At 69.2% G+C, this 17,837-nt stretch overlaps 4 protein-coding genes across 7 annotated transcripts in view; all 4 read left to right on the top strand.

The window, feature by feature from the left end:
• The first annotated feature begins 17 nt into the window (after window positions 1-17).
• LMBR1L (limb development membrane protein 1 like) lies at window positions 18-8,349 on the top strand. 3 transcript variants are annotated; one of them, XM_068170809.1, is made up of 17 exons: window positions 18-197; window positions 1,551-1,635; window positions 1,822-1,858; window positions 3,400-3,539; window positions 3,656-3,759; window positions 3,853-3,979; window positions 4,702-4,770; window positions 4,925-4,989; window positions 5,104-5,179; window positions 5,321-5,404; window positions 6,296-6,372; window positions 6,464-6,541; window positions 6,630-6,703; window positions 7,184-7,274; window positions 7,483-7,549; window positions 7,655-7,816; window positions 7,907-8,349. In XM_068170809.1, exons 1-17 carry the CDS (start codon window positions 126-128, stop codon window positions 7,963-7,965), a joined length of 1,467 nt encoding a protein of 488 aa, XP_068026910.1. In that variant the 5' UTR covers window positions 18-125; the 3' UTR covers window positions 7,966-8,349. The 3 variants fall into 3 exon arrangements, with proteins under 3 accessions (XP_068026910.1, XP_068026909.1, XP_068026908.1); XM_068170808.1 differs by having other exon boundaries at window positions 6,627-6,703; XM_068170807.1 differs by having other exon boundaries at window positions 7,655-8,349.
• An 895-nt stretch (window positions 8,350-9,244) lies between these two features.
• DHH (desert hedgehog signaling molecule) lies at window positions 9,245-14,481 on the top strand. Its single transcript, XM_068170812.1, has 3 exons — window positions 9,245-10,599; window positions 12,127-12,388; window positions 13,047-14,481. The coding sequence occupies exons 1-3, from the start codon at window positions 10,297-10,299 to the stop codon at window positions 13,715-13,717; spliced, it is 1,236 nt and encodes a 411-aa protein (XP_068026913.1). The 5' UTR covers window positions 9,245-10,296; the 3' UTR covers window positions 13,718-14,481.
• A 628-nt stretch (window positions 14,482-15,109) lies between these two features.
• On the top strand, window positions 15,110-17,277 carry RHEBL1 (RHEB like 1). Of its 2 annotated transcripts, XM_068170816.1 has the most exons (8): window positions 15,110-15,169; window positions 15,693-15,764; window positions 15,990-16,057; window positions 16,169-16,251; window positions 16,349-16,405; window positions 16,512-16,559; window positions 16,671-16,755; window positions 16,858-17,277. In XM_068170816.1, the coding sequence occupies exons 1-8, from the start codon at window positions 15,118-15,120 to the stop codon at window positions 16,945-16,947; spliced, it is 555 nt and encodes a 184-aa protein (XP_068026917.1). In that variant the 5' UTR covers window positions 15,110-15,117; the 3' UTR covers window positions 16,948-17,277. The 2 variants fall into 2 exon arrangements, with proteins under 2 accessions (XP_068026917.1, XP_068026918.1); XM_068170817.1 differs by lacking the exon at window positions 16,512-16,559.
• Window positions 17,031-17,837, top strand: part of KMT2D (lysine methyltransferase 2D) — a 25,403-nt gene continuing 24,596 nt past the window's right edge. The window contains 1 exon segment of the mRNA XM_068170819.1: window positions 17,031-17,041. Coding sequence (XP_068026920.1) covers window positions 17,031-17,041 — 11 coding nt within the window.

Below are 17,837 nucleotides of genomic sequence, written 5' to 3'. Positions count from 1 at the left end.
GTTCGGCTGGACTCGGTGTTGATCGGCCGCGCTCGGCGCTTCCCTGCCGTTACCGGCTCGGTTGCAACGGCCCCGCCGCTCAGTCCCGGCCCCCAGCAGCCCTGCCTGGCCATGCTGGCCGCAGCATGGGCCCTGCGGAGCAGGACGCGCTGGCCTTGCGGGAGCAGATCTTCCACGAGAGGGTCCGCGAATGCATCGTGAGTGCCGGGGGCTGCGGGAAGGGTCGCGGGAGGGGCGGCGGGGCTCGGGGCTGGGAGCTCACAGCTCTTCGTCACCCCGGGAGTGCCGGGATCTGCAGAAAGCAGCTCTAGGGCCTGGCTGCCGCTGTGCCCCACGCCCGGCCCTTATCGGTGCTAGAGCCGTAGCGGGACCTGTGTGCTCCGCCGATAACGGGGTCCCGGGGCTGTCCCGAGGCGGGATGAGCTGGGCCGAGCCCCCGCTGCGATCCCTCTGCTGGGTCCAGCCCCGCATCCGAGCTGCCCTCCATGGCAATGGGGTCCCACCGTGCCTCGGGGAGCACCGACGGTGCTGGATGCTGAGGTGCGGCGATGCCAGACCCGGGTCAGACTCTCGGCTCTGTCCCTGTCCCCAGGACGCTCTGTGCCAGCGGAAAGAGTTCCTGCAGAGCCCCCTGGGGCATGGGCACCAGGGGGCATGAGGTTGGGGATCGGCACAGCCCGGGTGGCCCGGTCCTGGCATCTCCTGAGCGCCCTCGGAAATGCTACGAGAGAGGTGGCCAAGCAGGCTGTGCCCCGCGGAGCCAGGGCCGCCTTGCCACAGCCTGGTTCGGTGCCTCCGAGGAGGAGCTGGTGGCCAGAGCCTGGCATCTCTGCCCCGGAGCCCCCCGAGCCCCCTTGAGCCATCCCAGGGCCCCACGTCTTGCCCAGGGGCTCCTGTCTTGGCGTAGCCAGCATGGAGCTTCCTCAGCCTGGCTTCGCTGAGGGTGGGGGGTCTTGGGGGTGCCAGGCAGACCTCTGGGCTGTAGGGCACAGGTTGGCACCCACAGCCTAAGACTCTTCCCTGGGTGGAAGCAGCCCCAGGAGGATCCTCTGGGCGCTGCCACTCAAAGAGTCCGGGGCTGGGCTGATCTGTGGGGGTCTCTGTCACCACTCTGTCACCGGTTCGGCCGAGCCCTTACCCCCCCGGGGCTGGGCAGGAGGGAGGTGCCAGGGCTGCTCCTCTCCCGCTGTGCCATGGTGGCGGCTTCGGGCGACCTTTCCCCGTCCTGCCGCGTACCCGGTGGGATGAAAGGTCGCCGTGCTCCTCGAACGCCGCCTGCCCCGGGACCGCGGCGTTCCGGCGGGGGCGGGAGGGACGCCGGAGCCGGCCTTGGCTCAAGGCTGTTCCCGCGGCTCTGCCCGGTGCCGGTGCCAGCTGCGGGCTCGGGAAGTGGACGGGAGGTGGGGGTGGGTCCGACCTTCATCTCTCTGAGCCGCAGCTGCTGGCTGGGGGCTCTCCCGGTGGTCTCAGCCCCTCCTGGGTGCGTCGCCCGGGGTGGGAGCGCTGCCCTCCAGGCCGTGCCAGCGCTGCCCGTGCCCCTCTGCCCGCAGATCTGTGCCCTGCTCTTTGCCAGTCTCTACATCCTGTGCCACTTCATCATAACTCACTTCAAGAAGCACACAGATTTTGCTGCAGGTAGGAGGGCAGGAGCCACACTCAGCCTCCCCAGGCTTTCTTCCTCTGCTGATTTTGGGTCCCCCCCCCCGGAGTGTTCCTGCAGTGTTTGGAGCCAGGGGGAGGTGTGGGAGTGGGCAGGGGGCAACGCTGAGGGCAGCTCTGCCTCCCCCCAACCCTCTGCTTTGGGTTTCTTCCCCCCCCCAGTGCACGATGATGAGGATGCTGCTGTCAACAGGATCGCGTAAGCCTCTGCCTGTGCCCCTGCCAGCCAATGCCACTGCCAGCCTGTGCCCCTGCCAGCCTGTGCCAGTGTCTGCCCATGCCACTGCCACCCTGTGCCCCTGCCAGCCAATGCCCCTGCCAGCCTGTGCCCCTGCCAGCCTGTGCCCCTGCCAACCTGTGCCACTGCCACCCTGTGCCACTGCCAGCCAATGCCACTGCCAGCCTGTGCCACTGACAGCCCATGCCATGCCTGCCCATGGTGGGCAGTGACCCTGGGGGGCTATGGCTGGGCTGTGATGCCCCTGGTCAGTGACCCTGGGGGGCTGTGATGCCCACGGTGGGCAGTGACCCTGGGGGGCTGTGGCTGGGCTGTGATGCCCCTGGGGGGCAGTGACCCTAGGGGGCTGTGATGCCCTCGGTGGGCAGTGACCCTGGGGGGCTGTGGCTGGGCTGTGATGCCCCTGGGGGGCAGTGACCCTAAGGGGCTGTGATGCCCTTGGTGGGCAGTGACCCTGGGGGGCTGTGGCTGGGCTGTGATGCCCCTGGGGGGCAGTGACCCTAGGGGGCTGTGATGCCCTTGGTGGGCAGTGACCCTGGGGGGCTGTGGCTGGGCTGTGATGCCCACGGTGGGCAGTGACCCTGGGGGGCTGTGATGCCCCTGGTGGGCAGTGACCCTGGTGAGCTGTGGCTGGGCTGTGATGCCCACGGTGGGCAGCAACCCTGGGGGGCTGTGGCTGGGCTGTGATGCCCCTGGTGGGCAGTGACCCTGGGGGGCTGTGGCTGGGCTGTGATGCCCATGGTGGGCAGTGACCCCGGGGGGCTGTGGCTGGGCTGTGATGCCCTTGGTGGGCAGTGACCCTGGGGGGCTGTGGCTGGGCTGTGATGCCCACGGTGGGCAGCGACCCTGGGGGGCTGTGGCTGGGCTGTGATGCCCCTGGTGGGCAGTGACCCTGGGGGGCTGTGATGCCCATGGTGGGCAGTGACCCTGGGGGGCTGTGGCTGGGCTGTGATGCCCCTGGTGGGCAGTGACCCCGGGGGGCTGTGGCTGGGCTGTGATGCCCTTGGTGGGCAGTGACCCTGGGGGGCTGTGGCTGGGCTGTGATGCCCCTGGTGGGCAGTGACCCTGGGGGGCTATGATGCCCATGGTGGGCAGTGACCCTGGGGGGCTGTGGCTGGGCTGTGATGCCCCTGGTGGGCAGTGACCCTGGGGGGCTGTGATGCCCATGGTGGGCAGTGACCCTGGGGGGCTGTGATGCCCCTGGTGGGCAGTGACCCTGGAGGGCTGTGGCTGGGCTGTGATGCCCACGGTGGGCAGTGACCCTGGGGGGCTGTGATGCCCATGGTGGGCAGTGACCCTGGGGGGCTGTGGCTGGGCTGTGATGCCCCTGGTGGGCAGTGACCCTGGGGGGCTGTGATGCCCCTGGTGGGCAGTGACCCTGGGGGGCTGTGGCTGGGCTGTGATGCCCCTGGGGGGCAGCGATCCTGGGGGGCTGTGGCTGGGCTGTGATGCCCCTGGGCACCCAGGCCCTGTTCTGGAGCTGCCTCTGGGCTCTCTCCCAGGCTGGGGCTCTGCACCTTCACCCTGGCCACGGCCCTGGGAGCTGTCCTGCTGCTGCCCTTCTCCATCATCACCAACGAGGTTCTGCTCTCCTTCCCCCACAACTTCTACATCCAGTGGCTCAACGGATCCCTCATCCACGGTGGGCACCCGAGGGTGCAGCTGGGGTACCCCAAGGGCTCTGAGTCAGGCTTGGAACCCCCCCCGCCCCCCAGAAGCTCACCCCCACACCCTCTCCCCCCCCCCTCTTACTTCCAGGCCTCTGGAACTTGATTTTCCTCTTCTCCAACCTTTCCCTCATCTTCCTCATGCCCTTTGCCTACTTCTTCACCGAGTCCGAAGGCTTTGCCGGCTCCAAGAAGGTAGGTGCCAGGGGGCCCTGCGGGGGGGGGGGGTGGTCCCACCCCCTCTGCCCTCCATCATCCCCTGGCACCTCACTAACTGCAGTGCCACAGGGCATCATGGCCAGGGTGTACGAGACCTCGGTGGTGCTGCTGCTGCTGACCCTGCTGGTGCTGGGCATGGTCTGGGTGGCCTCTGCCATCGCCGGCACCGATGCTGCCAGTCGCCAGTCGCTCTACGGTGGGTGCTGCCAGGGCATGGTGGGTGCTGCCAGGGCATGGTGGGTGCTGGCAGGGCAGAGAGGGTGCTGCCAGGGCATGGTGGGTGCTGGCAGGGTCCAGTGGGTGCTGGCAGGGCAGAGAGGGTGCTGCTATGGTGCAATGGGTGCTGTCAGGGCACACAGGGCACAGTGGGTGCTGCCAGGGCATGGTGGGTGCTGCTATGGTTCAGTGGGTGCTGCCAGGGTGCAGTGGGTGCTGTCAGGGCACACAGGGCACAGTGGGTGCTGGCTGGGCATGGTGGGTGCTGCCAGGGTGCCATGGGTGCTGCCAGGGTGCAGTGGGTGCTGTCAGGGCACACAGGGCACAGTGGGTGCTGCCTGGGCATGGTGGGTCTGCCAGGGTGCCATGGGTGCTGCCTGGGCATGGTGGGTCTGCCAGGGTGCCATGGGTGCTGCCTGGGCATGGTGGGTGCTGTCAGGGCACACAGGGCACAGTGGGTGCTGCCTGGGCATGGTGGGTGCTACCTGGGCACAGTGGGTGCTGGCTGGGCATGGTGGGTCCTGCCAGGGTGCAGTGGGTGCTGCCAGGGCACACAGGGCCCGGTGGGTGCTGCCAGGGCCCGGTGGGTGCTGCCAGGGTGCTGCCAGGCTCTCCTGGTTGCCCCGGGGCAGGCTCAGGCCCTGGTGCTGAAGCGGGGAGGGGCTGCCCAGCGGCACTGGGCTGAGCCTGGCACCTCTGCAGACCTCTGGGACTGTTACCTGCCCTACCTCTACTCCTGCATCTCTCTCTTGGGCGTCCTGCTGCTGCTGCGTGAGTGCTGGGAGCTGCCCTGCTCCCCTCCTGCGCTGGGTACTGCTCCTCTGCGAGCCTCCAGTGCCCACCCAGGACCCTTCTGGGGGCACAGGGAGGGGTGGGCTGCTGGGACCCCCCCCCACACACTCTTCAGCCTCTCCTCCCACTGCAGTGTGCACTCCCTTCGGCCTCTCCACCATGTTCACCGTCACGGGGAAGCTGCTGGTGAAGCCCAGGGTGAGGTCTTCCCCCCGGTCCCCCCCCCCCACCTCGATCTGGGGGTCCCTGCAGCTGCCCAGGCTCCCCTGCTGGGCACTGGGTGCCATTCAGAACCCCCTCACCCATCCCTAGCTCCTGGAGGACCTGGATGAGCAGCTGAGCTGCACCAGGCTGGAGGAAGCTGCTGTGTCCCACAGGATCTCCTCGGGTGGGTGCCCAGCACGGCTGGTGGTGGTGCCCAGCACGGCTGGTGGTGGTGCCCAGCACGGCTGGAGGTGCCCAGCATGGCTGGGGGCTGGGGGGCTAACTGGGAGCCCCTTTACCTTGCCAAGTGTCTCCTCCCTGGCAGGCAAAGCTTCCTGCTGGCTGAACCTGGACATGGAGCTGCTGCGGGAGCAGCTCCTCACCATCCGCAGCAGGAGGCGGACGCTGGGTGAGCAGCTTGGCACAGAGGGCAAGCTCAGGGCCCCCTGGGCTCTGCCCAGCTTGGCACTGGGGGCAAGCTCAGGACCCCCTGGGCTCTGCACAGCTTGGCACTGGGGGCAAGCTCAGGGCCCCCTGGGCTCTGCACAGCTTGGCACTGGGGGCAAGCTCAGGACCCCCTGGGCTCTGCACAGCTTGGCACTGGGGAGCAAGCTCAGGACCCCCTGAGCTCTGCCCAGCTTGGCACTGGGAGCAAGCTCAGGACCCCCTGGGCTCTGCCCAGCTTGGCACTGGGAGCAAGCTCAGGACCCCCTGGGCTCTGCCCAGCTTGGCACTGGGAGCAAGCTCAGGACCCCCTGGGCTCTGCCCAGCTTGGCACTGGGAGCAAGCTCAGGACCCCCTGGGCTCTGCCCAGCTTGGCACTGGGGGGCAAGCTCAGGACCCCCTGGGCTCTGCCCAGCTTGGCACTGGGGGCAAGCTCAGGACCCCCTGGGCTCTGCCCAGCTTGGCACTGGGGGCAAGCTCAGGACCCCCTGGGCTCTGCCCAGCTTGGCACTGGGGGCAAGCTCAGGACCCCCTGGGCTCTGCACAGCTTGGCACTGGGGGCAAGCTCAGGACCCCCTGGGCTCTGCACAGCTTGGCACTGGGGGCAAGCTCAGGGCCCCCTGGGCTCTGCCCAGCTTGGGGCTGGGGGCAAGCTCAGGACCCCCTGGGCTCTGCCCAGCTTGGCACTGGGGGGCAAGCTCAGGACCCCCTGGGCTCTGCCCAGCTTGGCACTGGGGGCACTGATTCCTCAGGAGCCTGTGTCCCCCAGGGGGAGGGTGGGCATGGAATGGGGGTGGGGAGGCTCTCCTGGCACCTCACCCTTCTCACCTGGGCACCTGTATCCCTTTCCACCCAGAGCTGCGGCGCCGAGCCTCACCCTGGCAGAGGAACTTGGGCTACCCCCTGGCCATGCTGGGGCTGCTGGCACTGACTGTGAGTGTCCCCAGGCTCGGGGGGAGGCGTGGGGGGGGCTGACCCCTGACCCCTGCTTCAGCCACTCTCACTCCCTCCCCACTCCTCCCAGGGCATCTCTGTGCTCATCGTCTGCTTCCACGTCCTGGAGCTGCTGCTGGACGAGGCTGCCATGCCCAGGGGCATGCAGGTACCTGGGGGGGAGGGGACAGGGGACAGCAAGGGGCTGGGGTCTGCTCCCCACTCCCCCCAAAACGAACCTCCTTCTGTCCCAGCAGGATGCATCCCTGGGCCAGGTCTCCTTCTCCATCTTTGGGTCCTTTGGAGCTGCCCTGCAGGTCATCCTCATCTTGTATCCTTTGGGTGACCTTAGTGTCCCCAGCCCTGTCCCCCAACCCTGTCCCCCAACCCTGTCCCCAGCCCTGTCCCCCCAATCCCTGCCCCCCCTGTCCCCCCATCCCTGTCCCCCCGCCCTGTCCCCATCCCTGTCCCCCCCATCCCTGTCCCCCCAATCCCTGTACCCCCCAATCCCTGTCCCCCCCATCCCTGTCCCCCAATCCCTGTCCCCCCAGCCCTGTCCCCCCAGCCCTGTCCCCCCTCCCTGTCCCCCCTCCCTGTCCCCCAGCCCTGTCCCCCAGCCCTGTCCCCCCTCCCTGTCCCCAGCCCTGTCCGCATCCCTCTCCCCCAGCCCTGTCCGCATCCCTCTCCCCCAGCCCTGTCCGCATCCCTCTCCCCCAGCCCTCTCCCCCAGCCCTCTCCCCCAGCCCTGTCCCCCAGCCCTGTCCCCATCCCTGTCCCTCTCTGTGACCTCCTTAACGCCCTCCCCCCGCAGCTACCTGATGATTTCCTCTGTCGTGGGCTTCTACAGCTCCCCCCTCTTCACTCACCTCCTCCCCCGGAGGCAGGACACCCCCCTCACAAAGGTGGGGGCCCTGGGCCGGGGGTGCAGGACCCCCCTAGGTCCCTATGGAGCCTTCTTGTGCTCTCCCTGGGTGGTGTCCCCATACGTCCTTCCCCTCAGCTCCAGCACAGCCCTGGGTGCTGGCAGAGCCTCTGGAACTCCCCACCCGGGGAAGGGGACCTGGGGCACTGCTGCCCCCCGCCCAGATTCCTTCCTTTCCCCCCCCCCAGATCATTGGGAACTGCGTTTCCTTGCTGGTGCTCAGCTCGGCCCTGCCTGTGTTCTCCAGGACCCTGGGTGAGCTCCAAGGGAGGTGGGAGCAGGGTGACCCCAGAGCTGGGGGGTCCCTAGGACTTGGGGGGGGGGGGAGGGCTCTCCTAACTGTTTCCCCCCCCCCCCCAGGGATCACACATTTCGATCTCCTGGGAGACTTTGGCCGCTCCAACTGGTTGGGGAACTTCTACATCATCTTCCTCTACAACATGAGCTTCGCAGGGCTCACCACCCTCTGCCTGGTCAAGAAGGTCTCCTGGGCTGTCCAGGCCGAGCTCCTCCGTGCCCTGGGTGAGGACAGGGTTGTGGGGACGCAGGGACAAGCCCTGGGGTGCCCCTGTCCCTCCTTCCCCCCGGCTTTGACCTTCTCCCTCTGCCCAGGTCTGCACAAGCTGCCGCTGCCTGTCGCCCGCCGCCGGCCCCTCGGGAAGCCCTGCTAGGGCTGGGGGGGTGGGGGGGCCAGGGACGTGCCCCCCCCACACACACCAGAGTGCAGAGCTGGCCTCTGGTGGCACCTGGGGCTTCAGGGTAGCCGCAGTCCCTCATGGAGCAGAGGTTCTACCTCCCCACCAAGTTCTGCCAACCTGTTGCACTGCTGAGCCTTGGCCTTGGGCTGTGTCCCCATCGCAGCCCTCCCCCCCCCTCCCCCCGGGGCTGTGCTGGCTGCAGTCCCCCCCCAGTTTACACTCCCCTGGCTGCACCCTGGGGTGTGGTCCCCCTCAGGGTCTGTCCTGGCAGTGGGGGTCACCCCCACTCCCTGTGTCACCCCAGGGTTGTCTCTCAGGTCTCTGTTACCTCAGGAGGTGTTTGGAGCAATAAACAAACTCTGGTTTTATAGAACAAAGGCTGAATCTGGGGGGGGGTTATTCCTTCGGGGGGGGGGGGGGAAGGGGAGAGGGTTCCCTACCCATGGGGCTCTCAATGCTTCCACACCCCCCCAACTCCTCAAGTTTCCCTGGGGGGGTCATCATTAACCCAATTCCAGCCCCTGAGCCTCTTGCAGGAAGGGATGAGGGACACCACGGGGGCCTGAATTTCTTTGGGGGGGGTGGGATGGGGAGGGCTGAGTTGCCCCCGGGGGAGGGGCATGGGGTGGGGGGGTGGGGAGGTGGTCTGACCTCTACGGTCCCCACGGCAGGAGCGGAAACTGCCCCAGGAACCGGCCCCCCACCCATCCTGCCCCTCTTGGGGCTGAGCCAGGCTGCCCCCCCCCTACCCCAGGACGGGGGTGGGGGTCAGGCTGCCCTCCCCTGACCCCCCCCCGTCGGGCCTGGGCCGAGCAGGAAGCGCAGGAAGCTTGGTTTATATTGCAGGAAATGAGGCCATCGGTGCCCGCGATTTCCCCGCGACCTGCTCCCCTCCCAGCCACCCCGGGGCTGGCACCGGGGCTGCGGGGGGGGTGTCAGACACCCCCCCGCTCCGCTCCCACCCTTCCACCGCCCCGCTCCTGCCTCCTGCCCTCGCCGAGCCCGCGACACCCTTGGGTGCTTCCCCAGGAGCTCGGAGGGTGCTGAGGGCGGGGCCGGGCGGGGGTCCGCTCCCGGGGGCTCTGTTCCCGGGGGTGCCCTGCTCCCATCGGTGCCCCTGTCCCGGGGCAACCCGGAGCCAGCCCCGGGAGCGCCTCCATCCTTGGCGGAGCCCAGCCCCGGGGTGCCCCGGTCCCGCCGTACAGGAGGGGACAGTCCGGGGCAGGGCAGCGCGGCGGGGGCGGCCCCGGGGGATGTGGCCGCTGCTGCTGCCGCCGCCGCCGGGGGCCGGGTCCGAGGCGGGGCCCGACCGGGCTGCCCAGTGCCGGAGCCGAGCGGCTGCAGGTGGGGGCAAGTCGGCCGGGGGCGGCTGCGGGCAGCGCACGGTACCGACCGGCGCCCGGGGGAGCCGGTACCGGCGGCTGGGCCAGCAGCAGCTACCGGTACCGGGAGTCGGACCGAACAGGTGCTACCGGGGCAGTGCCGAGAGGCGATTCCCAGCGGGAGCGGGGCTGTGCCGGGGAACAGAGCAGGTGCCGGTACCGGCGGCGCAGCGTTAGGACAGCGGGTGTTCCCGGTGCCAAGGGGCAGCGATAGGAGAGGAGGGGTCGGAACCGGAGCCGGGGGGTGGGTGCCCGGTCCCGAGAGGCGGTGACAGGACTCGGGAGAGGTCCTGGGACCAGAAGCGCGGCATTAGGGCCGGGATAGGGGGTGTCCCGGTACGGGAGAGGGGGTGTCCCGGTACGGAAGAGGGGGTGTCCCGGTACGGGAGAGGGGAGCGGGCAGAAAAGCCGGTACCGGCGGGCGGGGTCCAGAAGGGGATTGGGGGCAGAATCGGGACGTGGCTTCAGGTCTCCGTTCCGGTCCCACGGCCGTTCCAGGAGCGGGGTCCAGGCGCAGGGTCCCCGTGCCAGGAACTGGGTGTCTGGCGCCCGGTGCCGGTACGCAGCCGTCGGAGGGTTTTCCCGAAGCTCGGACTGTGTCGGGGGGGTCCCCGGGGCTGGGGTATCGCAGCAGGCGAGGGGGTGCCGGGCCCGTGAGCGCGGAACCAGCGGCGGGGGAGGGCTGTCCCGAGTGGGTGACGGCACCAGCGGGGGAGGGGGGGGGTGTCAGTCCCGGGCGGCCGCGGATCCCGCAGCTGCGACGGGACCGTGGGTGTGAGAAGGAAACGGCACCGACCCGCCCCTGGCACCGCGACCCTCTAAAAACCCCGGAGCCACCGCACCGGGACCATGCCCGCCCCGGCCGCCTGTGCCCCTGGCGACTGAACGGGGCCCGCGGCGTTAACGGGGCCTGGCGGCCGGGATGCCCCGGCGGAGCCCGCTCGCCTTCGGCCTGCTCGTTTGCCTGCTGGCCGCTCCGGTGCTGGGCTGCGGCCCGGGACGGGGCCCGGTGGGGCGGCGGCGGCTGGGGCGGCGGCAGCTCTCGCCGCTGCTCTACAAGCAGTTCGTGCCCAACGTGCCCGAGCAGACCCTGGGGGCGAGCGGGAAGGCGGAGGGCAAAGTCCTGCGGGGCTCAGAGCGCTTCAGGGACCTGGTGCCCAACTACAATCCCGACATCATCTTCAAGGACGAGGAGAACACGGGGGCGGACCGGCTCATGACCGAGGTGGGGGCTGCGCCCGGCCCGGCCTCGCTCCCGGGGACGCGGGGGAGGAGGGAACGAACGGGCGGGAGCTCAGCGACCTTCCCCGGGGGGCACCGACATTTCCCTGGACGAACGGACCCTTCCCGGGGCTCACGGAGCTTCCCCGGGGGGCACCGCCTCGTCCCGGGGTGCACGGAGCCCCCCGGGGCAGCCCTCTGCCTCGTCCCTGTCCCCGTCGCCGTTCCATGGCCCGCGGCGGCGGCGGGGCAGCACCAGAGCCCCCTGAAGCGACGGTCGCTCCACGTTAAGGACCTGACGTCGAGGTTTAAAGAGGCTGGGGGCGCCTGGGGTGCTGCCGCTGGACCGGGGACACGGGATACCGGTGGCTCCGCTCTCCCCCTACCCCGGGGCAGCGCCAGCGGGGAGAGCGCAGCCCCGGTACCCGGGGCGGGTGGATCTAGGGCGACGGGAACTTGGGATGCTCCGCACACCCGCCGGGATGCTCCCGGTTGCCATGGCGAGGGGCGGCCCCGCGGTCGCCATGGCCACAGGGGATGCTCCGAGTGGTCCAGGCGGCTCCCGCCGGCCGGGGCGGCGGGGGTGGTGGGGCCGGGACGGCGGGAACCGGCGCGGCCGCGGGCACGGAGCCGGCCCGGGATGCGGGCGGCTGAAAGAGCCCTTTGTGGCCGTGCCGGCATTCCCGGGGCCTGAGGTCAGTGCCGGGCTGGAAGCGCTCATTGTCGCTGGGCCGGGCCGGGCCGGGCCGGGCACATTCCTGCCCCCCCGCCGCTACTGCCCCCCCAACTCAGCCGAGCCACCCCGGGCCCGCGGCCCCGTGCTCCCGGGAGCAGCTTTGTCGCTCGGGGGAGTGGGGGACACCGGGGTGCGGAGGGATACCGTGACCTCAGCGGCTCCCGGGGTGGTGGTGGTGGGAAAAGAATGAAGTTCTGACCCCTGCACCCCACACCACTGCCGCCGCTGCTGCTGGGGAAAGGGACCCCGAGATCCCTGGACCACCCCCAACATCGTCCTCAGCTCCGGGCACCGGAGTCACAGTTCCCCCCCATGGTGCCCCTCAGGCCCTGCTTCCCTCCCTGCCCTGCCGAGCGCCACCCCCCGGGGCCGCTCTGGGCCTCAGCTCTGGTTCACGGTCAGCTGCTTCCCCAGCCCTGCCCCACAGCCGCCCCCAGGTTAATCAGTCATGGCCATGGCCGTGGGGAAGGTGACACCGTCCCGTTCCTGTCCCGGTCCCCTGCCCGTTCCGCCCGGCTGCCCAGCCGCACCCCGGGGCACGTTAACGTTCAACCTGCTCCCGAGCAGGGAGTGTGTGTGTGTGTGTGTGTGGGGAGCAGATCTACCGCATCCCCCTCTGTGCCCGGTGGGGGACACCTCACCTGCCCCCCTTCAGGTCCCACGCAGGCACAGCATCCATCTGCAGGACCTCCCCAGAGGGGACCAGAGGCACTGTGGTGGGTCTGGGGGTGACCTCGCTGCTGGTCTGTGTCGTTCCCCCCCTTCCCTCCCCACCTCCCCCCACCCCCCCCCCAGCGCTGCAAGGAGCGTGTGAACTCTTTGGCCATCGCCGTGATGAATATGTGGCCGGGGGTGAAGCTGCGGGTGACAGAGGGCTGGGACGAGGATGGGCACCACCTCCCCGACTCGCTGCACTACGAGGGAAGGGCTCTGGACATCACCACTTCCGACCGGGACCGGCACAAGTACGGCATGCTGGCGCGCCTGGCCGTCGAGGCTGGCTTCGACTGGGTCTACTACGAGTCCAAGGCTCACATCCACGTCTCCGTCAGAGCAGGTACCGAGCAGCGGGGGCCGCCAGCCCCATCCTGTTAGCCCCACGGCTCCCCCCCCGCTGCCCTGTTCCACGCGGGATGCAGCCCTGCTCTAGCTGGCGGCTGGTCACCGTGGGTTCAGCCTGCCTCTGGCTCCAGCCCAGTTCCCCCCCAGGGCCCTTTCCAGCCCACACATTGACCAAAACCCTCTCTTTTCCCCTCCAAATGTTGCCTCGCCGGAGCCACCCTCGTGGTTCAGCTCCCGGTGTGGGGTAGGTGCGGGTTGCTAAGCCGGTGGGGGACGGTCACAAGCCAGCCGGTGTCTCCCCCCCGCCCCGCCCGGCAGCCGCTCCGGGCCGGCAGCCTCCATCCTGCCCAGAAATGACAATCGACAGAAAGTGAAAGCGGCCGCAAATGTCACCGTCCCCAGCCCCGAACAAAGGGCGTCAGTGCGGGGCGGACAAAGGGGCCCTGCAGCACCCAACCTCCCTGGGAGCTCTGCGCAGGAACCGGGCTGGGCGGCGGGGGGGGGCTTCGGAAAATCCCCCGCTCTGTTCCGGGGGTGTTTTGGGGGGCGGGGGGCTCCACTTGGCACCCCTGGAGGTGGTGGCTTGTGGAGGTGACCAGCGAGAGAGGGGACCCACGGCGTTCTCCTTCCTTCCTCCCCCCCCCCCCCACCAGATAACTCCCTGGCCGTCCGCACCGGTGGCTGCTTCCCCGGCCACGCCACCGTGACGCTGAGGAGCGGCGAGCGCCGGGGCTTGGCTGACCTGCGCCAGGGCGACTGGGTGCTGGGCGCCGAGCCAGGCGGGCGCCTGGTGCCCACCCAGGTGCTGCTCTTCCTCGACCGTGACCTGGCCCAACGAGCCTCCTTCGTGGCCATCGAGACGGCCAGCCCCGCGCTCCGGCTGCTCCTCACCCCGTCCCACCTCATCTTCGCTGCCCGCGGCATGGCCAACGGCACCGCCGCCGCCTTCTCGCCCGTCTTTGCCCGCCGTGTGCGCCCGGGGGACGCGGTGCTGGCCCACGGGGCCGGCGGGCAGGGCCTGCGCCCCGCGCGGGTGCTGCGGGTCTCACGGGAGGATGGCGTGGGGGTCTTTGCCCCCCTCACCTCCCACGGGACCCTGCTGGTTAACGGGGTGCTGGCATCCTGCTACGCCGTCCTGGAGAGTCACCGCTGGGCGCACCGAGCCTTCGCCCCACTCCGCCTCTTCCACGGGCTCCTCTCGCTGCTGCCCGCCCGCCCCGAGACCGGTAACGGGACGGTGCCCGAGGCTGGCATGCACTGGTACTCCCGCCTGCTCTACCGGCTGGCCGGCGGCATGCTGGCCCCCGAGGCTCTGCAGGCCTAGGGCTCGCTGCCCCCCCAAGTTACCACACACTGGAAGCGGGGGGCTCTGGCCCTGGACCCTCTCCTTGAACCCAGGGAGGAGGGGTGAGGGCCCCCCTGGCCCTGCCGGGGAGGTTTGGGTGCCTCAACTCAGCGCTGCCCAAGGGCAATGGAGACAGGGTGCCATGGAATGGCCCAGGGCACCTGGGCTTAGCCCCCTCCCATGCCCAAGAGCCCCCCCCAGCAGCACTGCTGGGTCCCCTGCCCTGGTCCCCCCCTCTCTGTCCCTATATTTATTGCTTTATTAACAGCTATGCAGGAACTGGGGCTGCTGAGCCCTGCCAGGAGGGGCCAAACCCAGCCCGAGGGGGTGATGCCAAATCAGCCAAGCACCCAGCTGTGTCCCCCAGCTCTGGCTCTGATCCTCTGGCGCCCGTGGTGTCCTTGTCCCCATTCTCACGCCGCAGGGTGGGTGGATGGGGGGGAGGGAGGGGTGGTCTGCTGCAGGCACCCCCACACCAGACCTGGCTCTAACTGTGCTAACTGCTAACCTGCCCTGCTTGAGAGTTTTATTTTTCTATTTATAAATGGTAATATAAATGCCCCTGGTGCCCACCCCTGCCCTGGCAGTGGGGCCAGCCCCATGGGGCAGGGGGGCGTGGGGGGCAGCCTGCTTTTAACCACTTCTGGTTTAAAAAAACACCCAACAAACCACCAAAAACAAAGGAAGGAAATGCTACTATTTAATTGTTTGGGTGAATAAAGAGAGTCTCTGGCCCTCCTGGATCCACGGCTGGGGCTGGGGGGTGTGCAAGGAGGGCTGGGATTAGGCTTCCTGGGGGATTGGCTTATTCCCAGAGCAATGAGGGGTTCCTGGGGCTGAGCATCCCCGGGGGACTGGGGTATCCCCGGGGCAGCCAGGGGTTCTCAGGGCTGGGCATCCCCTGAAGGGCTTGGAGTGCCTGAGGCTGGACAACCTCTAGCACCGTGGCAGGTCCCTCGCGGCCTTGAGCTCCCTGGGGCTGCGCATCCCCGGGGGCTGGGAGTTCCCCTGGCTAGGCATCTCAGGGGCCCGGGGGCCCGATGCCGCCGGGGTGGCGGGGGTCCGGAGGTGAGCGCCGGTGCTCCCGGTGGTGCCCAGGCTGGGGGATGCAGGATCTCCCCCCTCCCACCCCGCTCAGCTGAGCGGCCACCACGTGGCCTCGGCCGTTCCCTCCGTTTTCATGAATGGAGCCCCTTCAGGCAGCGCGCACGCGCGTCCCGCAGGACACGCCCCCTCCGCCGCCTTCTGGCCAATGGAAGCGGGCGGGCGGTGTTGTGGTCACGTGGAGCCGCGGCTGTAGTGGCGGCGGCTCCGCCCCCCAGCGGCGCGGCGGGCGGTTTATAACGCTGTGTGCCGCGCCCGCCCGTACCGCCCCTACCATGCCGCCGCTTCGCTACCGGAAAGTGCTCATCCTCGGGTACCGCGCCGTGGGTCAGTACGGGATTAAGGAGGGGGGAGCGTGGGAAGGGGCTCTTCCCTCTGCCCCGTGCGGTTCGGGATGCGGGGGGCCCGACCTGGGGTGGTGCACGGGAAGGGGCTGCACCACGGGGCAGTGCCGAGGGCTGGGGGGGTGCCGGGGGTGGCTGTGCTGAGCCCCTGGTGGGTGCGTGGGAATGTGGCTGTTTAACGAGGTACTGATGGCAGCTAGGGATGCATTGGGTGGCTGTGCCGGGCCCCCCGTGGTTGCCTTCCGTGGTCTCAGAGCACGGTAGGTGCCTATCTCGAGTGGGGGCCATGCTTAGCCCTAGCCACCCATCCTGGACCGTCCTCCTCCCTTACCTCTGGGACGCGCCCCCGGGCTCCCCTCTGAGACTGGGTCCCGGGACCCCGCGGGAGAGGATGGTGAGCGCGGGGGTGCTGAGGCTGTTCCCCTCCCTCGGTTGGGCTCCTACCCCTGTCCCCAGGTGATGCTGAGATCCCGGTCCCCAGCCCTGTGCTTTTTGCCTTCCGCCAGGCAAAACCTCCTTGGCTCACCAGTTCGTGGAGGGGAAGTTCGTGGAGTGCTACGAGCCCACAGTGGAGAACAGTGAGTTTCACTTGGGGCGGGGGGGGGAGGGGGAGCTGCCTGCCCGGGGTCCTACTGCTCCCCTGCCCATGGGGGGGCTGCAGGTGGTGAGGACAGAGGTGTGCCCACCTCTAAGCTGTGCCCCAGGGGCTGAGTTTCCTCTGGAGCAGGGTGGAGGGGACCTTTTGGGGGCGGGTGGGGGTCGTTTCCGGCCAGCCCCCTGTTGACCTGGTGTCACCCCTGCAGCCTACAGCAAGATGGTGGTGGTGGGCAAGGACGAGTTCCAGCTCCAGCTGGTGGACACAGCCGGGCAGGTAACGCTGCGGGGGGGGAGGGGGCAGGTCCTGGGGCAAGGTGGGGGTGAGGGGCTGCTGCCCACAGAGCCCCCTCCCCCGGCATGGGTCCTGCCCCCCCCCCATCTCCAGGACGAGTACACCATCCTGCCCCACTCCTTCGTCATCGGCATCCACGGCTACGTCCTGGTGTACTCAGTGACATCCCTGCAGAGGTGAGGGACCCTGCGCTGTCCCCAGGGCCCTCTTGGGGCTGGGGTCCCCTTGCCGTGGTGGGGGGGGGCAGAACCCAGACCTCCCCTTCTCCCCCAGCTTCCAGGTGGTGAAGACCCTTCACAACAAGCTGTACGAGAGCAGGGGCAAGACGCGGTAGGTGCTGCCCCCTCCGGGGCATGGGGCCTGGGGGGGGGTTGCCCAAGGGAGTGCCCAGGGAGGCTGCCCTGGTCCTCACCCTCCCCCCTCCCCGTGCCCACAGCATGCCCGTGGTGCTGGTGGGGAACAAGGCAGACCTGTCCCTGCAGAGGTAAGGAGGGCTCTGGGGTTGTGCCCCCCTCTTGCTGTCCCTTATGTGCGTGTCCCCCCCCAACCCTGAGCACCTGGTGGCCTCATCCTGCCTGCCCTCTGCTGTCTCCAGCCGGGAGGTGAGGACGGATGAAGGGAAGAAGCTGGCAGAGTCGTGGGGAGCCATCTTCCTGGAGTCCTCTGCCAAGGAGAGCCAGGTCTGGGCCTGGGGCACCCCAGGGTGCCATACCCCCCCCCTCCCCTCCAAGGCTGTGAGCGGGGTCCCTGGGGTGCCAGCGCCGATGTCCCCTTGTCCCCAGGTGACCCAAGGGATCTTCACGAAGATCATTGAGGAGATCGACCGAGTGGAGAACTCCTACGGCAGACCAAGTGGCTGCTGCCTGGTGTGACCCTCGGCATGGGGTCCCGTGGGACCTCCCCCCCCCCCCGCAGCCCCCACCCTGGACCACAGCGATGGCCTCAGGGTGTGACGATGGGGGTGGGGTGGGCTGGAGCCACCTCGGTGCTGCTGCCCTGCAGGAGCCTTCACTTTGCACAGTCTGTGGGACTCACAAAGAGCTGGGAGGGGGGCTGAGGGGGACCCCCATCCCAGCTGGGGAGCACCCCCCTGCCCTTTCCTGCTGCTGTTTCCTCTCTCTCCCTCCCAAGCACACGCACAAGGACACACCGGGCCCTCCCCCCCTGCTCCCGCCGGGGGCGCGGGCAGCCGGGGCTGAATGCCGGTGTTGTTCCCGGCGGGTCCGGTGCTGCGCTGGCAGCCGCTGCTCGTGGGAGTCGCGGCCGCGGGGCTGGAACAATTAAACTTTGTTTTGTCTATCATTCCTCCCCCCCCCCTCAGATCCCGGCCGGGGCGGGGGGGGGGGGGGGGGGGCGCTGCTCCTGCTCTGGTGGGGTGGAAGGTGAGGGCAGCATCGGGGCGGGGGGGGGGGGGTCCCCCAATACTGGGCTCCCCAGGGGTGGAGCTGAGCAGCCTGGAGTGGGGAGGTGGTCTGCGGCCCCGATCTTCCCTGCCCCAGCCTGGGAGCTGCCGCCCGGGCTGGGGGAGCTGGGGAGAGCTGTGGGGTGCCTGAGCCTGGCTGCGGTTCTCCGTGTGGCTTTATCCCCACCCAGGAAGGCTAATTGCTGCTAATTACACAATTAAGCTGGGAGAAAAGGGGGGTGCGGGGGTGGGGCTGCTCGCTGCCCTACAGTGGGTGGTGGGATGGGAAGCAGCTACCGAAAGAGCCTGCGGGGTTGGTGTCTGCACACCCCCTCCCCCGCCCCAGTCCCCGGACCTTGA

This window comes from Melanerpes formicivorus, unplaced genomic scaffold (assembly GCF_026170545.1).
Source record: "Melanerpes formicivorus ecotype bairdi unplaced genomic scaffold, bMelFor1.0.p_v2 SCAF_630, whole genome shotgun sequence".
Taxonomy (NCBI): Eukaryota; Metazoa; Chordata; class Aves; order Piciformes; family Picidae; genus Melanerpes; species Melanerpes formicivorus.
This window is presented reverse-complemented; position numbering and strand designations above follow the sequence as displayed.

What these genes read in the sequence shown, in the direction of transcription:
- RHEBL1 (XM_068170816.1), top strand. Translation starts at nt 15,118, where the DNA reads ATGCCGCCGCTTCGCTACCGGAAAGTGCTCATCCTCGGGTACCGCGCC. An exon ending in CCTCGGGTACCGCGCCGTGG is followed by an intron (nt 15,170 to 15,692) that starts GTCAGTACGGGA and finishes GCCTTCCGCCAG; the next exon opens with GCAAAACCTCCTTGGCTCAC. An exon ending in TCAGTGACATCCCTGCAGAG is followed by an intron (nt 16,252 to 16,348) that starts GTGAGGGACCCT and finishes CTTCTCCCCCAG; the next exon opens with CTTCCAGGTGGTGAAGACCC.
- DHH (XM_068170812.1), top strand. Translation starts at nt 10,297, where the DNA reads ATGCCCCGGCGGAGCCCGCTCGCCTTCGGCCTGCTCGTTTGCCTGCTG. An exon ending in CGGACCGGCTCATGACCGAG is followed by an intron (nt 10,600 to 12,126) that starts GTGGGGGCTGCG and finishes CCCCCCCCCCAG; the next exon opens with CGCTGCAAGGAGCGTGTGAA. An exon ending in CCACGTCTCCGTCAGAGCAG is followed by an intron (nt 12,389 to 13,046) that starts GTACCGAGCAGC and finishes CCCCCCCACCAG; the next exon opens with ATAACTCCCTGGCCGTCCGC.
- LMBR1L (XM_068170807.1), top strand. Translation starts at nt 126, where the DNA reads ATGGGCCCTGCGGAGCAGGACGCGCTGGCCTTGCGGGAGCAGATCTTC. An exon ending in AGCTGCTGGTGAAGCCCAGG is followed by an intron (nt 4,990 to 5,103) that starts GTGAGGTCTTCC and finishes ACCCATCCCTAG; the next exon opens with CTCCTGGAGGACCTGGATGA. An exon ending in TGGGGCTGCTGGCACTGACT is followed by an intron (nt 6,373 to 6,463) that starts GTGAGTGTCCCC and finishes CACTCCTCCCAG; the next exon opens with GGCATCTCTGTGCTCATCGT.